Raw genomic sequence first — 15,286 nt, 5'->3', positions numbered from 1 at the left:
GATTCAATTTCAAACCGGATCCCAAGGTTTTCTATGTTTTCCATCTCTCCCATTTTCTCTCCTTTTCATAGAAACATAGAAGATAGGAGCAGGAGTAGGCCATTCGGCCCCTCGAGCCTGCTCCACCATTCAAAGCGATCATGGCTGATCATCCAAATTCAGTACCCTGTCCCTGCTTTCTCCCCATACCCCTTGATCCCTTTAGCCTTAAGAAATATAGCCAACTCCTTCTTGAATATATTTAATGTATTGGCCTCTACTGCCTTCTGTGGTAGAGAATTCCACAGGTTCACCACTCTCTGGGTGAAGAAATTCCTCTTCATTTCTGTCCTAAATGGCCTACCCCTTATCCTTAGACTGTGACCCCTGGTTCTGGACTCCCCGACCATTGGGAACATCCTTCCTGCATCTAGTATGTCCAGTCCTATCAGAATTTTATAAGTTTCAATGAGATCCCCTCTCATTCTTCTAAACTCCAGCGAGTACAAGCCCAATCGTCCCAATCTCTCCTCATACGTCATTCCTGCCATCCCAGGTATCAGCCTGGTGAATCTTCGCTGAACTCCTTCCATGGCAAGAACATCCTTCCTCAGATAAGGCGACCAAAACTGCACACAATACTCAAGGTGTGGTCTCACCAAGGCCCTGTACAACTGCAGCAAGACATCCTTGTTCCTGTACTCAAACCCTCTTGCTATGAAGGCCAACATACCATTTGCATTCTTAATCGCCTGCTGCACCTGCATGCTTACCTTCAGCGACTGGTGCACAAGGACACCCAGATCTCATTGCACTTCCTCTTCTCCCAATCTATTACCATTCAGATAATAATCTGCCTTCCTGTTTTTGCCACCAAAGTGGATAACCTCACATTTATCCACGTTATATTGCATCTGCTATGCTTCTGCCCAATCACCCAACCTGTCCAAATCATCCTGTAGTTTCTCGGCATCCTCCTCACAGCACACATGCCCACCCAGCTTTGTGTCGTCTGCAAATTTGGAGATATTACATCTAGTTCCCTTGTCTAGATCATTAATATATATTGTGAATAGCTGGGGTCCAAGGACCGATCCCTGCGGTACCCCACTAGTCACTGCCTGCCACTCGGAAAAAGACCCGTTTATTCCAACTCTTTGCTTTCTGTCTGCCAACCAGTTCTCTATCCAATTGAATACCTTGCCCCCAATCCCATGTGCCTTAACTTTACACGCTAATCTCTTATGTGGGACCTTATCGAAAGCCTTCTGAAAGTCCAAATACACCACATCCACTGGTTCTCCCTTATCTATTTTACTAGTTACATCCTCAAAAAATTCCAGTAGATTAGTCAAGCACGATTTACCTTTTGTAAATCCATGTTGACTTTGTCCGATCCTGTCACTGTTTTCCAAGTGCTCTGCTATTACATCTTTTATAATGGACTCTAGCATTTTCCCCACTACCGATGTCAGGCTTACCGGTCTATAATTCCCCATTTTCTCTCTACCACCTTTTTTGAATAGTGGGGTAACATTAGCTACCCTCCAATCCATGGGTACTGTTCCAGATTCGATCGAATGTTGGAAAATGATCAGCAATGCATCTACTATTTCTAGGGCCACTTCCTTAAGTACCCTAGGATGTAGATTATCAGGCTCTGGGGATTTATCGGCCTTCCATCCCATCAACTTCCCTAACACCATTTCCCTACAAATACTGATTTCTTTCAGTTCCTCCCTTTCATCAGACCCTATGTTCCCCGACATCTCTGGGAGGTTATCTGTGTCCTCCTTTGTGAAGACAGAACCAAAATATGTATTTAATTGGTCTGCCATGTCTTTGTTCCCCATTATAAATTCCCCTGATTCTGACTGCAAGGGACCTACGCTTGACTTCACCAATCTTTTTCTCTTCACATATCTATAAAAGCTTTTACAGTCAGTTTTTATGTTCCCTACAAGCTTACTCTCATATTCTATTTTCCATTTCTTAATTAATTCCTTTGTCCTCCTTTGTTGAATCCTAAACTGCTCCCAATCATCAGGTTTACTGCTTTTTCTGGCCAATTTATATGTCCTCTCCTTGGATCTTAGGCTATCCCTAATTTCCCTTGTTAGCCACGGTTGAGTCACCTTTTTTGTTTTATTTTTATGCCAAACTGGGATGAACAAATTCTGTAGTTCATCCATGCGGTCTTTGAATGTTTGCCATTGCCTATCCACTGTCAACCCTTTGAGTGACATTCCCCAATCAATCCTACCCAACTCACACCTCAGACCATCGTAGTTTCCTTTATTTAAATTCCTTAGGTTTCCCACCTCCAGCTATCCTCTATTTCTTTAATTTCTTTAATGCTTCTTTCCATCACTTGACTGAGGTAATGTTAGATCACCCAACAACCACTGATATTTCCTCTAATGTGTTTCTCTCTTGCTTTTTCTTCCCCTTTCTTTTATCTGATTTTATTAATATGTTTTTCACGTCCGTTCTCTGCACAGATGCTGAGCGGCCACCTGTGTCTAATGTTAGAGGACCCAAACAGTTCACACGGTCAGCTGACTGCAATACTCCCACTTCTCATTTGAAAGGTTAAACATAACATCAACTTGCAGTTATATAGCACCTTTAATGCAGAAAAAGCATTTCCAGATGACTGGGCTACAGAAGGGGAAGAGACCGGAGAGAAGGTCTAAGAGGAGCTAAGAGAAAAAAAGGAAAACAGAAGTAATGCGTCTGGAGCGACAGCCAAAATGCACAGACAAATGGACACAGAGGGAATTCACATTGCATAGGCACGGCAGAGATTAGAAGAGACACAAATAAAAACAGAAAATACTGGATACACTCAGCAGGTCAGGCAGCATCTGTGGAGGGAGAAACAGGGTCAACGTTTCAGGTCGTGACCTTTCATCAAATCATCGACCTGAGACGTTAACTCTGTTTCTCCCTCCACAGACGCTGCCTTACCTGCTGAGTATTTCCAGCATTTTCGGTTTTTATTTCAGATTTCCAGCATCCGCGGTATTTTGCTTTTGTATTAGAAGTGACACATCCTGGTCATAAACAAAGAACCTCCCCGCCTTATTCCAGGCGCTTTGTATCGGATGGATAAAAAATAGTTACACTCGGTACCTTAATGCTACAATATTTCATTATTCAAGAGTCAGCCCACAGGTGCAAAGCTTCACTGCATCAAAAACCTCACCAAACACTAAAGAACGCTGTCGTGTATTGACTGCGAGTTTGACACCAGTAAATGCGGTAATGTAATGTGCATTGCATTATGGGAATTACCCGGGAAAGCTGCAGTCAGCCATTTTACCAATAAAGTAAAGATCACAGTTAGGAGCCTGTCTGCCTGACTCTGATTTAATTCGACGTATCTACATGCTTGCTTGAACGTATTAAAGCATAGATACAACATTGGCGACGAGGATAACAAAAAGAATCATTTAAAATAAGTAATTGCCCAAGTTTTTGTTAGCTAGGATGGAGAAGACCGGCATTCAAAATTTTGCATGTTTCGCTGAGCCAGCCACGTTGGGTCCAAGATGGACGAGGTGGTTAGCGTCTTTTGAGCTTTATGCCGATGGCAAAGGACTCATTATCGACGATACCTCTACAACTGCCACAAAGCAGAGGAGAAGAGCTCTACTTCGACACCTAGCAGGTCCAGATGTCCAGGATATCTTTTCGACTCTACCGGACACAGGAGTGCCAGCAGACTACACGGCGGCGGTTAGTGATTTGAATCACTACTTCGTGCCCCAGGTCAACGCAGCATTTGCTAGACAGACTTTTCATAAGTTGTCCCAGAAGGCAGGTGAGACTGTGCCACAATTTGCTACTCGCTTGCGGCAGGCTGCTAAAGACTGTGCTTTTGGGGGGATGCGGATAATCAAATAAGAGATGCTATCCTGAGTAGGTGCACGTCAGCCTATGTGCGGAGGAAATTGCTAGAGGAAGAGCAAGGTCTAACGCTCGCCCGCACGTTGCAATTGGCCTCACAATGTGAAAACGTCGAGGAGCAGATGTCAGCCATGTCATGTACAGAGAAGGCGGAGACAGATACTGTTTGTCGTGTTGCAAGGAAAAGAGGGTATTATGCGAAAAGCTCGACAGAGAAACCAAAGGGAAATGGCGACAGGAATGAAAGGAAATGTTACAGATGTGGACACACAGGCCACATGGGCAGAGATCCGAAATGCCCAGCACGCGGACAAACGTGTCATAAGTGCAAGGGAAAGGATCATTTCTCCAAAGTATGCCGCACAAAGGGTACAAAGAAACACAGTGTGAACAATGTAGAGGAACAAAATAACTGTGCATTTGCTGTTACTGGAAATAACGTGACAGAGAGACTTACCTTTTGTGTGGGGGGAGTAAACCTGAGAATGGTAATTGATTCGGGTGCAACTAATAATGTGATAGATGAGAATACATGGGAAGGATTAAAGTCAGAACACATTAAGTGTCAGTCACATGTCCCTAAGACAGAGAGAAAGTTATTCTCTTATGCTTCTAGCCGACCACTGTCAGTTAAAGGTGTATTCACATGTGAGATTACAATAGGTAAGAGAACTGAGCAGGCGGAGTTCATTGTGGTTAAAGGCAATGGAGAGCTGTTGCTAGGAAGGGAGACAGCCATGAAACTGGGAGTTTTAAAAATAGGCGCAGATGTCTCAGCTGTGGTAGATGTAAGACAGCTACTAGAACAGCGGTATCCAAAGATGTTCCAGGGAGTAGGAAGGCTGAACACAAAACAGATCAGTTTGTATATCGACCCACAAGTGAAGCCTGTGGCCCAGCCACTCAGGCGTATACCATTCAACTTAGGGGGGGCAGTAGAGGCCAAAATAAAACAATTGAGGGACATGGACATTATCGAACCTGTAACTGGTCCCACCCCATGGGTAAATCCTGTGGTTATTGTACCAAAAGCGGATAAGGATGTAAGGTTATGCCTAGACATGAGACGAGCAAACCAGGCAATAGTGAGGGAACGATATCCAATCCCCACCGTTGATGAGATGCTCCAAGGTATGAACGGCTCGAGGGTGTTTAGTAAACTAGACCTGAAATGGGGTTATCACCAGCTAGAACTGACCCCTGAGTCACGAGAAATCACTACATTTGCAGTACATAATGGAGTATACAGGTACAAGAGGCTGATATTCGGTGTATCTTCAGCTAGTGAGCAATATCAGCACGAGATAGCTAATGCCTTAGCTGGAATAGAGGGTGTTGAAAACATCTCAGATGACATTATCGTGCATGCACACGACCAGGAAACGCATGACAGATACCTGCACGCTGTCATGACCAGACTAATGGAAAGTGGACTGACACTAAACTCAGAGAAGTGCCAATTCAACATGGACCGATTGATTTTCATGGGAATCCTGTTGTCTGAAAAGGGCATTGGACCAACGGCAGAGAGAGTGCGAGCGGTTGGCAGAAGCTCGGGAACCAGAGAATGCTACAGAGGTGAGGAGTTTCTTGGGACTCGTTGGGTACAGTAGCAGATTCATCCCGCAGTTTGCAATGCTAACAGAGCCACTGCGACGCCTGACGAGAAAAGACACACCATTTCCATTTAAATTTGGATCACAACAGAGACAGTCATTCAGTGCACTCAAGGAAGAGTTGGCGAGAGCCGGCACTTTAGCATATTTTGATAAGGACGCACCAACCAAGGTGATAGCAGATGCCAGTCCTGTAGGTTTAGGCGCAGTACTAGTTCAGGACCAATGGGGACAATAGGTGCCAATATGCTATGTAAGTCGTAGTTTAACAGACTGTGAGAGGAAATACACTCAAACAGAGAGAGAGGCCTTAGCTCTTGTATGGGCTTGTGAGAGGCTGCATCCATATGTGTATGGCCGAAAATTTAACTTGGTAACTGACCATAAGCCATTACAAGTGATATACAGCCCACACTCTAAACCCTGCGCCCTTATAGAGAGATGGGTACTTAGATTACAGCCATACGATTTTAAGGTGATACACATTCCAGGCAAGCAAAACATTGCAGACCCACTGTCACGACTGCTGGGGGAGACAGCAAAACAGGAGAGACATTCTCATGGCTCAGATGACTACGTGAGATTTGTAGCTGTGAGTGCGACACCAAAAGCACTCACTACTAGAGAGGTGGAGGAAGCCTCTGCTACCAACCCAGAGCTGATTGAGGTACGGAAGGCAATCACAAACGGACATTTTGAGAACTGTAAAGCTTATGCGGCAATTGCAAACGAGCTGTGCGTAGTGGGGTACCTAGTTCTTCAGGGAACACGCATCATGCTACCCACAGTGTTACACGCACGAGCCCTGGTGTTAGCACATGAAGGACACTTGGGAATAGTTGGAACAAAGCAACATCTCGGAACCAAGGTTTGGTGGCCTGGCATGGACAAGGCAGCTGAAAAACACTGTAAAGCGTGCCCTGGCTGTCAGATAGTAGCCAGACCCGACCCACCTGAACCGTTGAGACCAACACCATTACCGGAGAGCCCCTGGCAGGATGTAGCTATAGACTTACTGGGACCCTTGCCATCCAACCACTCCATTCTTGTGGTAGTTGATTATTATAGTTGCTACTATGAATACGACATCATGACCACCACAACAACAGAGAAGGTTATTGATAGTTTAGAGTCAATCTTCAGCCGCCATGGTTTGCCAATCACCTGCAAATCTGATAATGGTCCCCAATTCAGATCTGAATTATTCAAAGAATACTGTGAAAACAACGGGATCAAACACCTGAAAACGACGGCAAAATGGGCTCAGGCTAACGGAGAAGTCGAGCGCCAGAATGCATCGCTGATGAAGAGAATCAGAATTGCTCAGTCAGAAGGACTAGATTGGAATCGTGAACTTAGAAAATATGTGACTGTGTACAGAAGCATTGACCATGCCACGACAGGAAAGAGCCCGGCAGAGCTGCTCTTTAAATGGGAAATGAGAGGAAAGCTGCCAGACATCACAGAGTCGCGCGCAGACATGGAAGTACGTGACCGGGACGCAGAACAAAAAGGCAAGTCCAAACTGTACGCAGATGAACAGCGGAGAACACAATACTCAGAGGTGGAAGTTGGCGACATGGTGCTGGTACGGCAGGACAAAGTGGACAAGTTCACCACTCCTTTTAATGCCACACCCCACAAAGTTTTGAGTAAAACAGGGAGTCAAGTAGTAGTAGAATCTCCAGACGGAGCACGCTACTCGAGAAACACTACGTTTGTGAAGAAATACAGAACCAATGGACCAAAGGAGACACTCCATGAGCAGGAGGAAACACAAGGGACTGAGGACAGTATAATAGACCCTGACACACATACCACTGTGACACAGGCAATACCCACTGACACCAACATGTCAGACATACCCAGTGTGGTAAACCACTGTTAACCTGTACATGCCTGTGTGGTAAACCACTGTTAACCCTGTACAAGTCCAGGCATGTCTCAGCCCCTGGCTCCACCCCTAAGCCCGGGTATAAAGGTGACTCACCACCCTTCCCCCGGGAGCTCTTAGGATGGATTCACTAGCAGAGGCACGCTCTAGTTCTTAGTCAATAAAAGCCTACTTCATTTAAGTCCATCTCGTAGTCTTTGGTATTGTTGATAGCGCATCAATTTTATTGACTAATTTTCAACATGGAGCAAATCTTGAAGCCGGAACGTTTAGACCTGGATCCTCAAGCAGCAGATGCAGCCAATAACTTTGAACACTGGCTGAGCTGTTTCGAAGCCTTCCTGGACGCCTCCAGCACTACTGTCACTACAGATGACGCGAAACGGCTTGTCTTGAACTCACGGGTGAGCCACCGAGTCTACTCGATCATCCGAGACGCCACTACTTACGCGGCCGCCATCGCGACGCTAAAGGAACAATACGTGAGGCCTGTTAACGAGGTCTACGCCAGACACCTCCTGGCTACCCGAAAACAGCGGCCCGGGGAATCGGGCGCTGAATATTTACTGGCACTGAGAGTCCTCGGCCGGGACTGTAATTGCAAAGCGGTGACGGCCAAGGAATGCACGGAAGACCTGATCCGAGACGCCTACGTAGCCGGCATCAGGTCCAACTATACTCGGCAGAGGCTGCTGGAACAGAGGGGGCTCGACCTGCAGAAGACGGTGGCCCTCGCTAACCCGTTAGACGTGGCCCTCCAGAACATGGACGCCTACCCCCCTGACCGGATGGCCACGTGGATGCCACGGGAGCAGCCATCTTGGGACCCGGTAAGGCCACAAGCCGCCAGCAGCCCAACTACAGCTGCAATGACCAGAGGCCAGAAATGCTACTTCTGCGGCCAGGCCAAGCACCCCAGACAGCAATGCCCAGCAAAGGACGCGACCTGCTCCAAATGCGGCAAGAAAGGCCACTACGCGAGAATGTGCAAGGCGAAATCAACCCCCAATTCCAGCAGCGCCGCATGTGAACCGTACAGGCCGCCATTTTGGACCCCACCAACCACGTGTGAGCCGTGCGGGCCGCCATTTTGGACACCACCAGCCGAGGGGGAGCCGCCATCTTGGACACCATCTCGGGACCAGGCCCTCGGCGCGGGCGAATACTACAGCGACCCACCGACCTCGACGATGGCCTCCATCACCCTGGACCAATCTAGGCCCCATCAACTAGCCAGGTCCATGATGAACGTAAAGGTAAATGGCCATGCCACAAATTGCCTTTTCGACTGCGGAAGCACGGAGAGCTTCATCCACCCCGACACGGTGCAACGCTACTCCCTATCGGTTATGCGCACACGCCACCAGGTCTTTATGGCCTCAAAGTCCCATACGGCGGATGTCGGCGGCTACTGTGTAGCGACTCTGACAGTGAACGGCGTGGAGTACAGAGTGTTTAAATTCCTCGTCCTGCCACAGCTCTGCGCTCCCGTACTGCTAGGATTAGACTTCCAGTGCCATCTGGAGAGCGTCACGATGGCATATGGCGGGCCCCTGCCCCCACTTACAGTCTGCAGCCAGCAGAATTTAAACACGGCGCCGCGCAAAGTATGCAGCCTGTCCACCCTGAAGGTCAAACCCCCCCCGTTGTTCGCTAACCTCGCCAAAGACTGCAAGCCAATTGCTACTAAAAGCAGGTGGTACAGTGCCGGGGATAGGAGCTTTATTAAATCAGAAGTACAAAGACTCCTGAGGGAAGGGATTATCGAGGACAGCACCAGCCCATGGCGAGCCCAAGAGGTGGTAGTAAAGACCGGCGAAAAACAGCGCCTGGTTATTGATTACAGCCAGACGATCAATCGATACACGCAATTAGACGCATACCCACTTCCCCGCATATCTGACATGGTCAACCAGATAGCACAATACCGGGTATTCTCGACGATTGATCTGAAGTCGGCATACCACCAGCTCCCCATCAGGCCTGAGGACCGCCAGTACACAGCCTTCGAGGCTGACGGTCGCCTCTACCACTTCCTCCGAGTCCCCTTCGGCGTCACCAACGGGGTCTCGGTCTTCCAAAGGGAGATGGACCGGATGGTTGACCAGAACGCGCTGCAGGCCACCTTCCCCATCTAGACAACGTCACCATCTGCGGCCATGACCGGCAGGACCACGACGCCAACCTAGAAAAATTCCTCCGTACGGCCCAACGGCTGAATCTGACATACAACAGAGAAAAATGTATGTTCCGCACCGCGCGCCTCGCTATTCTTGGCTGCGTGGTGGAAAACGGAGTCATCGGCCCCGACCCCGACCGAATGCGCCCCCTCCTGGAACTACCCCCCCCGCCCCCCCCACTGCCTAAAAGCCCTGAAGAGATGCCTAGGGTTCTTCTCTTACTACGCCCAGTGGGTGCCCAACTATGCGGACAAAGCCCGGCCCCTCATCAAGTCAACCTCCTTCCCCCTGACGGCAGAGGCCCGTGCGGCCTTCACCCTCATAAAAGAGGACATTGCGAAGGCCACAATGCACGCAGTGGATGAGTCCATCCCTTTCCAAGTGGAGAGCGATGCATCCGACTTCGCCCTTAACCAGGCGGGGAGACCCGTGGCCTTCTTTTCACGGACCCTCCAGGGCCCCGAAATTCGACACTCCTCAGTCGAGAAGGAGGCCCAGGCGATAGTGGAGGCTGTACGGCACTGGAGACATTACCTGGCCGGTAAACGTTTCACCCTGCTCACTGACCAACGGTCAGTAGCATTTATGTTTAACAACAGACAAAGGGGGAAAATCAAAAATGATAAGATATTGCGGTGGAGGATCGAGTTATCCACCTACAACTACGATATCTTATACCGGCCAGGGAAACTTAATGAGCCCCCAGACGCCCTATCCTGTGGGACATGTGCCAACGCACAAGTCGATAGGCTATGGACACTCCACAATGATCTCTGCCACCCGGGGGTCACCAGGTTCTTCCACTTTATTAAAGCTCGCAACCTGCCTTACTCCATCGAGGAGGTCAGGACCATGACCAGGAACTGCCAGGTCTGCGCCGAATGCAAACCGCATTTTTATAGGCCAGACAGGGCACACCTGATTAAAGCCACCCGCCCCTTCGAACGTCTCAGCGTCGATTTCAAGGGGCCCCTTCCCTCCTCTGACCGCAACACGTACTTCCTCAATATTATTGACGAGTACTCCCGTTTCCCCTTCGGCATCCCCTGTCCGGACATGACCAGCGCCACAGTCATCAGGTGCCTCCACGACCTGTTCGCCATATTTGGCTTCCCCAATTACATCCACAGCGACAGGGGCTCGTCGTTCATGAGCGACGAGCTGCGCCAGTACCTGCTCGAGAAGGGCATAGCCACGAGCAGGACTACCAGCTACAACCCCCGGGGTAACGGACAGGTAGAGAGGGAGAACGCAACGGTGTGGAAGACCGCCATGCTCGCCCTAAAATCCAAGGGCCTCCCAATCTCCCGCTGGCAAGATGTCCTCCCCGATGCGCTCCACTCCATACGATCACTGCTCTGTACTGCCACAAACGCCACCCCTCACGAGAAGATGTTCGTCTTCCCCAGGAAATCCACCTCGGGGACATCACTACCGCCATGGCTGACGCCTCCGGGACCCGTCCTGCTCAGGAAACACGTGAGGAGCCATAAGACGGACCCCCTGGTCGAAAAGGTTCACCTCCTCCACGCCAACCCACAGTACGCCTACGTGGCGTATCCTGACGGGCGGGAGGACACAGTCTCAATTCGAGACCTCGCACCCTCAGGTACCACCCGAAACACCATCGATCACCATCCACTACCTCCACCCACCACCACTACCCACGACGCACCACCGGGGTGTCTACCACGAACTGACGACATGCCGGTGCCATCCCTACCCCGAGAGGACGACACGCCAGTGCTCCGTCCCACGCGAGAAGTGGCCACGGGCAAAGAACCGCCGCAACCGGCACCACGAAGATCATCATGGCAGACAAGACCCCCGGAGAGACTTTCGTATACGAACTTTTGAAACACTTCACCCCGCCGGACTCTTTTTTAAACGAGGGGTGAATGTGGTAAACCACTGTTAACTTGTACATGCCTGTGTGGTAAACCACTGTTAACCCTGTACAAGTCCAGGCATGTCTCAGCCCCTGGCTCCACCCCTAAGCCCGGGTATAAAGGTGACTCACCACCCTTCCCCCGGGAGCTCTTAGGATGGATTCACTAGCAGAGGCATGCTCTAGTTCTTAGTCAATAAAAGCCTACTTCATTTAAGTCCATCTTGTAGTCTTTGGTATTGTTGATAGCGCATCACCCAGTACAGCCAGACCTCAAAGGGTTAAAAGAAAACCCCAAAGACTGTCTGATTGTGTCACAACATAAACTGTGCGAGAATTGCATGGGTGATGTTAAATGTTTAAATCTGGGAATTATTTAGTTGTGTGGTAAGACACAAGTTTGTAAAAAGTTTATAAACCAAATAAGTTATGCAGTGTTATTGTAAGCAACTGTTTGTAAACTGCAAGTTTGTTTCCAAGGAAAAGGGGGATGTCGTGTATTGACTGCGAGTTTGACACCAGTCAATACGGTAATGTAATGTGCGAGTTTAACACCAGTAAATACGGTAATGTAATGTGCATTGCATTATGGAAATTACCCGGGAAAGCTGCAGTCAGCCATTTTACCAATAAAGTAAAGATCACAGTTATGAGCCTGTCTGCCTGACTCTGATTTAATTCGACGTATCTACATGCTTGATTGAACGTATTAAAGCATAGATACAAGAAACGCCACACAGCAAGGTTCACAACTTCAACAGAACATGTCCTTTTATTAAAAACAAGGGTAAAAGCACCAAATCCTGGTCTATCGTGATGGTTTACTGGGTAAAGGCATCGATCCCTGGTCTTTGCTGGGTCTCTGATGGTTTACTGGGTAAAGGCACTGATCCCTGGTCTTTGCTGGGTCTCTGATGGTTTACTAGGTGAAGGCACTGATCCCTGGTCTGTGCTGAGTCTCTGATGGTTTAGTGACTAAACAGTTATGGTGCATACGAGGGTGTCCAATCCTTTCCTGATGCAGATTCTATTTACTTGGATTCTTGCAAAATGAAAGACAGCAATTCACCCGCAAGATCCCAGCCTCAGCCTTCCTCAGCCGCTGGTCTAACTTGCATAGCGCTGTGGCCGCTTTGCTTTGCCCTCTCTACAGCAGGTAGGTAAGTAAGTAAAAACCAGCAGGGCAAACCAGTCTGGGATTACACCTCCACAGCAGAGCCCCGTCTTACCTTCACCTGATTGAAAGTGTTGTTGATGTTGGAGCCTGCAGACCACCAAAGACCCCCTGTAGATACCACACCCCGCACCATAAGGATTGGGTAGAAAATCCAGGACCCCAGATTACAGATCCCCACTTCAAGAGATGAAGCATACCAAAATCTTACATGTAATTCACCCGAATCATTTGTCACTACAAATCAAATGTTCCACAATTTAAATATCAAGATTACTTACTCAAAGTACTGGAAGGTGCAGTTATGTTCAGGGAAGTATAATATCAAACATTTTGCAGCAGTTTTGAAATCACCCATAATGTCAGTCAATGAGAGTTGAAGATATAGAACTCAATAATCAGCAGCATACCAAAGTAAAAAAGGTTAATTTCTATACCCTTCTAAGCAGGAGACCTGCTCCACAGATGCTGCCTGGCTTGCTGAGAGTGTTTCCAGCATTTTCTGTTGTTATTTACTCCATAGCACTTTTTTTGGATGAGTAATTCACTTTTGAGGTGACCGCTTTTCACTGAATGGCACTAGATGGCCCCGATTTTAACTCCAGCTGGATTCCCCGCTCAGGCCGGAGTTAAAATTACAGTCGGGTCTCAATGATGTCACCGGGCCGCAACACGCATATGTAAAGGAGGACCCTGTTGGCTCCGGGCAGGTGCCCTTGCTGCCTGCTCAGGAGAGCAGGTTAAAATGACAAATGTTGCCATCATGGCGGCTTTCGGACAGGTGAGAGCCAGGGCGATTTTAACAGCCCACCCGCCAGGTTTCTGCTGAGTGAGTGGGGTTAAAATCGCCCCCATCTCTAATGTGTTGTGAACACACTACATGATGACGGTTTTCTTTTTCTTATAACTCCATACCAATATCTCTCTTAAAAGCAAATCCTGCTTATGATCATTACTTTCCCTCAAGAGAGGCTCCTTCAAATGGCTTTACATGATTATCACTGATTTGTCTTGCATTTGAACTTACCCAGGAGGAATAGAGGCCCTTGTGCTGACCACAGCTGACCTTTGGGTACCCGGTCTGTTCAGGTTGTTCTGGCCCGGTATTGGGGTTGTTGTGGTAGCGCTCTGGCTCTGCGAGATAGGAGAAAGTTGAGTCGTGGTTGGAGAGCGGGTCTGCTCAGGCTTTGGAGGGGTGATCCCAGCTGTGCTCGCAGTCGACCACAAGGCCGCGCCATTGTAGGAGTTACTCTGGCGGACAGTGAGTGTCCCGTTTGTGGCAGAATAAATTTTCCGTCGTTGGGATGCCAGGATGGCATTGGAGGCTGCCCTTGTGCTGTTAACCAGGACACACTGCTGGCAACTGCATGGCTGTCCCGACTGTGTGCCAACAGGCCAGGACTGTGATTTAGGGATCGAACCCATAGTCAAAGGATAGGCCAGGTCCATACGTCGGCGCAGTCGGCGTTTCCGCTGTGTCTGTCTGTTCATCTGACACATACTGTTGAAGTCAATAATATAACAGAATCCCAGAGAAGTCAGGTCCAACCAAGGGTGTTGTTTCTCATACGCATTCTGAATGGTTATACAAATATCCATGTCATACGGTGTCCAGGAGCAACTGTCATTTTCCCATTCCCAAACTATCCCTTTTCCTGGAGCAGAAGAGGGGTCATAAAAATTTCTTCGAACTGGACGCATGGTTCCTGAAAAATGAAAAACAACAGACCGTACTCAGTATTAAACAATGAAAGCTCAAATCTCACGGCATTTTTACCGATTATCATCACCGAATAGAAGCAGGCCATGGAAAGACCTCTTGGCCAGCAGAGGGGAATCACCGCACACCGTTACAAGCAACCTATTACCTTGTCCTGCAAGGCGTAGTTTTGAAATGGTGACATTGGGAGGGTGGGGATCAGCACTGGCCTTGGTGGGGAACTTTTGATGTGCTGTGCATAACACTTCAAATGTGTTTCTGAAACATTTGTTTTGGAACCAAAAAACAATCCTTAGGCTACAGAAAATTACATTTTTAAATCTATCTCCCCAACCTGCAGTTAGAAAATTCACAACAAAAAAAAGTTTTGAAAGATAAAAAGGATGTTCTGCAGATCCTTTATTTAGTCACGGCTGTGTCTTGGGACAAAACTCCAAGCATTGTTTAAATTACCATCTAAGCATTTAAACGAAACACAGATCTGCGAAGCGCTGTAGTTTGTGCAGTGACGAATTTCTTTGGATCTCACTTGACATTGTAGCAAAATTCATCAGGATGTGCTGGCTGAAAATATCTCAAACCTGAAACCTTTGATCATGGCAAAGGTTCTTTGTTCAAATATTCTCTCCGACAGCTGCCATCATGAGCACAGAAACAGTGATGGAATCATATTGTACAAATACAAGTGACCCAGCTATTGGACCCCTATATTAAATGAATGTCTATCTCCAGATACTGAGATACAAGAACTTATTTTTTTTAAAGAATCTTGGAAGGTCCACTTTTTTGAATTTTGTCTTCTTTATTTGATGAGGTCAAAGTTCATAGTGAACACCACATTTTAGAGTGAAATAACTAATAATGTGGTGAGAGGTCTGGTCGCTATGTGCTTGTGAAGATCTACAACTGTGAAAATATTGACA

The 15,286-nt window shown here is 48.0% G+C and overlaps 1 protein-coding gene across 1 annotated transcript in view; it reads right to left on the bottom strand.

The window, feature by feature from the left end:
* Positions 1-15,286, bottom strand: part of dtx1 (deltex 1, E3 ubiquitin ligase) — a 348,134-nt gene that overhangs the window by 170,424 nt on the left and 162,424 nt on the right. Inside the window, exon 2 of the mRNA XM_085961523.1 lies at positions 13,671-14,349. Coding sequence (XP_085817649.1) covers positions 13,671-14,349 — 679 coding nt within the window. The remainder of the gene's footprint in view (positions 1-13,670; positions 14,350-15,286) is intronic.

The sequence above is a fragment of the Somniosus microcephalus genome, chromosome 19 (genome assembly GCF_052327205.1).
Source record: "Somniosus microcephalus isolate GS21.2 chromosome 19, FLI_Smic_1.0, whole genome shotgun sequence".
In the NCBI taxonomy this organism is placed as follows: domain Eukaryota; kingdom Metazoa; phylum Chordata; class Chondrichthyes; order Squaliformes; family Somniosidae; genus Somniosus; species Somniosus microcephalus.
Note: the sequence above shows the minus strand (reverse complement) of the source record. Positions and strands in the feature narration are given on the sequence as shown.